Source organism: Piliocolobus tephrosceles, chromosome 6 (assembly GCF_002776525.5).
Source record: "Piliocolobus tephrosceles isolate RC106 chromosome 6, ASM277652v3, whole genome shotgun sequence".
Taxonomy (NCBI): domain Eukaryota; kingdom Metazoa; phylum Chordata; class Mammalia; order Primates; family Cercopithecidae; genus Piliocolobus; species Piliocolobus tephrosceles.
The window spans coordinates 147,649,740-147,652,104 of record NC_045439.1 but is presented as its reverse complement, the minus strand read 5'-3'; the positions used below and the strand labels follow the sequence as shown (position 1 = coordinate 147,652,104).

The 2,365-nt window shown below is 42.5% G+C and overlaps 1 protein-coding gene across 10 annotated transcripts in view; it reads right to left on the bottom strand.

Annotated features, from left to right (window-relative positions):
- The window catches only part of CCDC32 (coiled-coil domain containing 32), a 33,913-nt gene that overhangs the window by 23,935 nt on the left and 7,613 nt on the right, over window positions 1–2,365 (bottom strand). For all 10 annotated transcript variants that reach the window (XR_002725736.3, XR_002725735.3, XR_002725732.3 and 7 more), the window contains one exon: window positions 348–504. Coding sequence is in view for 2 of the 10 variants with exons in the window: in XM_023189390.1 (XP_023045158.1) it covers window positions 348–504 (157 nt within the window). In the remaining 8 variants the exon portion in view is untranslated. The remainder of the gene's footprint in view (window positions 1–347; window positions 505–2,365) is intronic.

The following is a 2,365-nucleotide window of genomic DNA, read 5'->3' as shown; positions in this document are numbered from 1 at the left end:
AGCCTCCGGAGTAGCTGGGACTACAGGCGCCCGCCACCTCGCCCGGCTAGTTTTTTGTATTTTTTAGTAGAGACGGGGTTTCACCGTGTTGGCCAGGATGGTCTCGATCTCCTGACCTCGTGATCCGCCCGTCTCGGCCTCCCAAAGTGCTGGGATTACAGGCTTGAGCCACCGCGCCCGGCCTGATGGTTTATTCTTAACTCTTTTCGTATGTGACCAACATGTAGCTGCAGTATTTGCCTTTTGGCAAAGAAGTCTGTTCTTAAAAATCTACTGCTGGGCTAAAAACAAATAGAACAACTACATAAAGGATGATTTCAGCTGGAACTAGATGGGGAATCGATTACCTCTCATCAGAATCAAGTCCATCCACAAAGAACTCTGAAGCTAACTTCTCCTGGAGGAACCGATCCCAGCATTCCTTCTTGGCTTGGGCCAGAGTTCGAAGCATGTCCTTGGAAGTCACTTCCTGATTTAAACCTTTGATTCTTCTTAGCTTCTTCTCTAGAGAGAGAAGTAGAGCTTAATAAGGAAAATGAGTATGGCATGAAATTTTAACTAAATCTAAAACTCAAAATACCAACTTAAAAAAATCTCTCACTGATGAGGACATCCACACTCCCTGCCAAAGAGGTCATTTTTTAAGGACAGATAAAAGGGAAATGAACATTCTTCTTTTTTCCTTCACAAAGTCCTCACCCTGCATTGTATCAAATAAATGTTTAACCTGAGAAAAGGGAAAAGCCATAGGTTCTCATAAATAAATCAATGGCATGTTTTCTTTGAAATCACATAAGCCCAGCAGGTATCTCTCTAAGGAATGCTTGTTTTCCCTGGTTTGACATGTGTATACTACTGTCTTTTTTCAACTCCTTGAAAGTAATCTGTCAGGAGTAAGTGGTTTTTCTTTTTGTTACAGTAGTAACAATGAAGTGGTTTCCAAATCTCATGAGAAAGAATTAGAGAAAATGATGAAAGATCCAACGGTTCATTAGGTATTAAAATTGATTTGATGAGAATTCAATAAGAGACCTATAAACTCTCTATGTGTGATTAAATTCTTGATAAAAAGAATCTCCCAACATTTTTAAAGTTGCTCAATTTGTGACCTGGATGTTGGAGTCTAACAAAAACAAATGTCTTCTAATCCCATGACAGTGCTCCATATGGCTTCTTGATGATAGAGGTTAAATTACTCTTGTTTGCATTTTAACTCAGATTTCCCCTTTTGAAGAATACAAGAAAGGACATCACCATTTACCGTCTGCCTTAATTTAGTTTTGCCTTCAACTATAAGTACATAGGTAAATGATGGCATGGTGGGGTGGTAAACATCAAGCTTAGAACCAATAGAAACTATGATTTGCAGTTCTGTTTTCATTTCTAAAAAAGTCACATCAGCTAACACCCACTAATCAAAACAAATACCTTTTGTTCCTGTTATTACCACCATGAACTCACCCATGTTAAAAAAACCTGCAGTTGATAAATGTTAAATATTTGCAGGGTTTGTTTTCTCCTTGAGGATATAAAAAGGGTTATCCATAGCATACATTTAAGTTTTTAATTACTGCTGTTATCAGTGGATTCTCTTTGATATAAGTTATTTAGCAATAAAAACAATCTTCATATAGTCTGGCCTCAGTTGTCAAGGTGGAAGGTGCTCTTTTGGGCCAGAAAAGGTCTTCCCCTCTCTCTCTCTTTTTTTTTTTTTTTTTGAGACAGAATCTTGCTCTGTCGCCCAGACTGGAGTGCAGTGGCTGGATCTCAGCTCACTGCAAGCTCCGCCTCCCGGGTTTACGCCATTCTCCGGCCTCAGCCTCCGGAGTAGCTGGGACTACAGGCGCCGGCCACCTCGCCCGGCTAGTTTTTTGTATTTTTTTTTTTTTTTTTTTTTAGTAGAGACGGGGTTTCACCGTGTTAGCCAGGATGGTCTCGACCTCCTGACCTCGTGATCCACCCGTCTCGGCCTCCCAAAGTGCTGGGATTACAGGCTTGAGCCACCGCGCCCGGCCCCGGTCCTCCCCTCTCTAAGTATGCTGAGTCCCTGGTCAGGTGTGATTTCAACAGGGCAGGCAGAAACAGGCACTAACACGTCCCTGTCTGCCGCTGTCTCCCAGTCCGTGCCATAGGCAACAGAAATGACTCTTATTTTCTTCAGAGATGAAAACTTCTTTTTTTTTTTTTTTTGAGACGGAGTCTCACTGTCACCCAGGCTGGAGTGCAGTGGCGGGATCTAGCTCACTGCAAGCTCCGCTTCCCGGGTTTATACTATTCTCCTGCCTCAGCCTCTCGAGTAGCTAGGACTACAGGCACCCACCACCTCGCCCAGCTAGTTTTTCGTATTTTTTAGTAGAAACAGGGT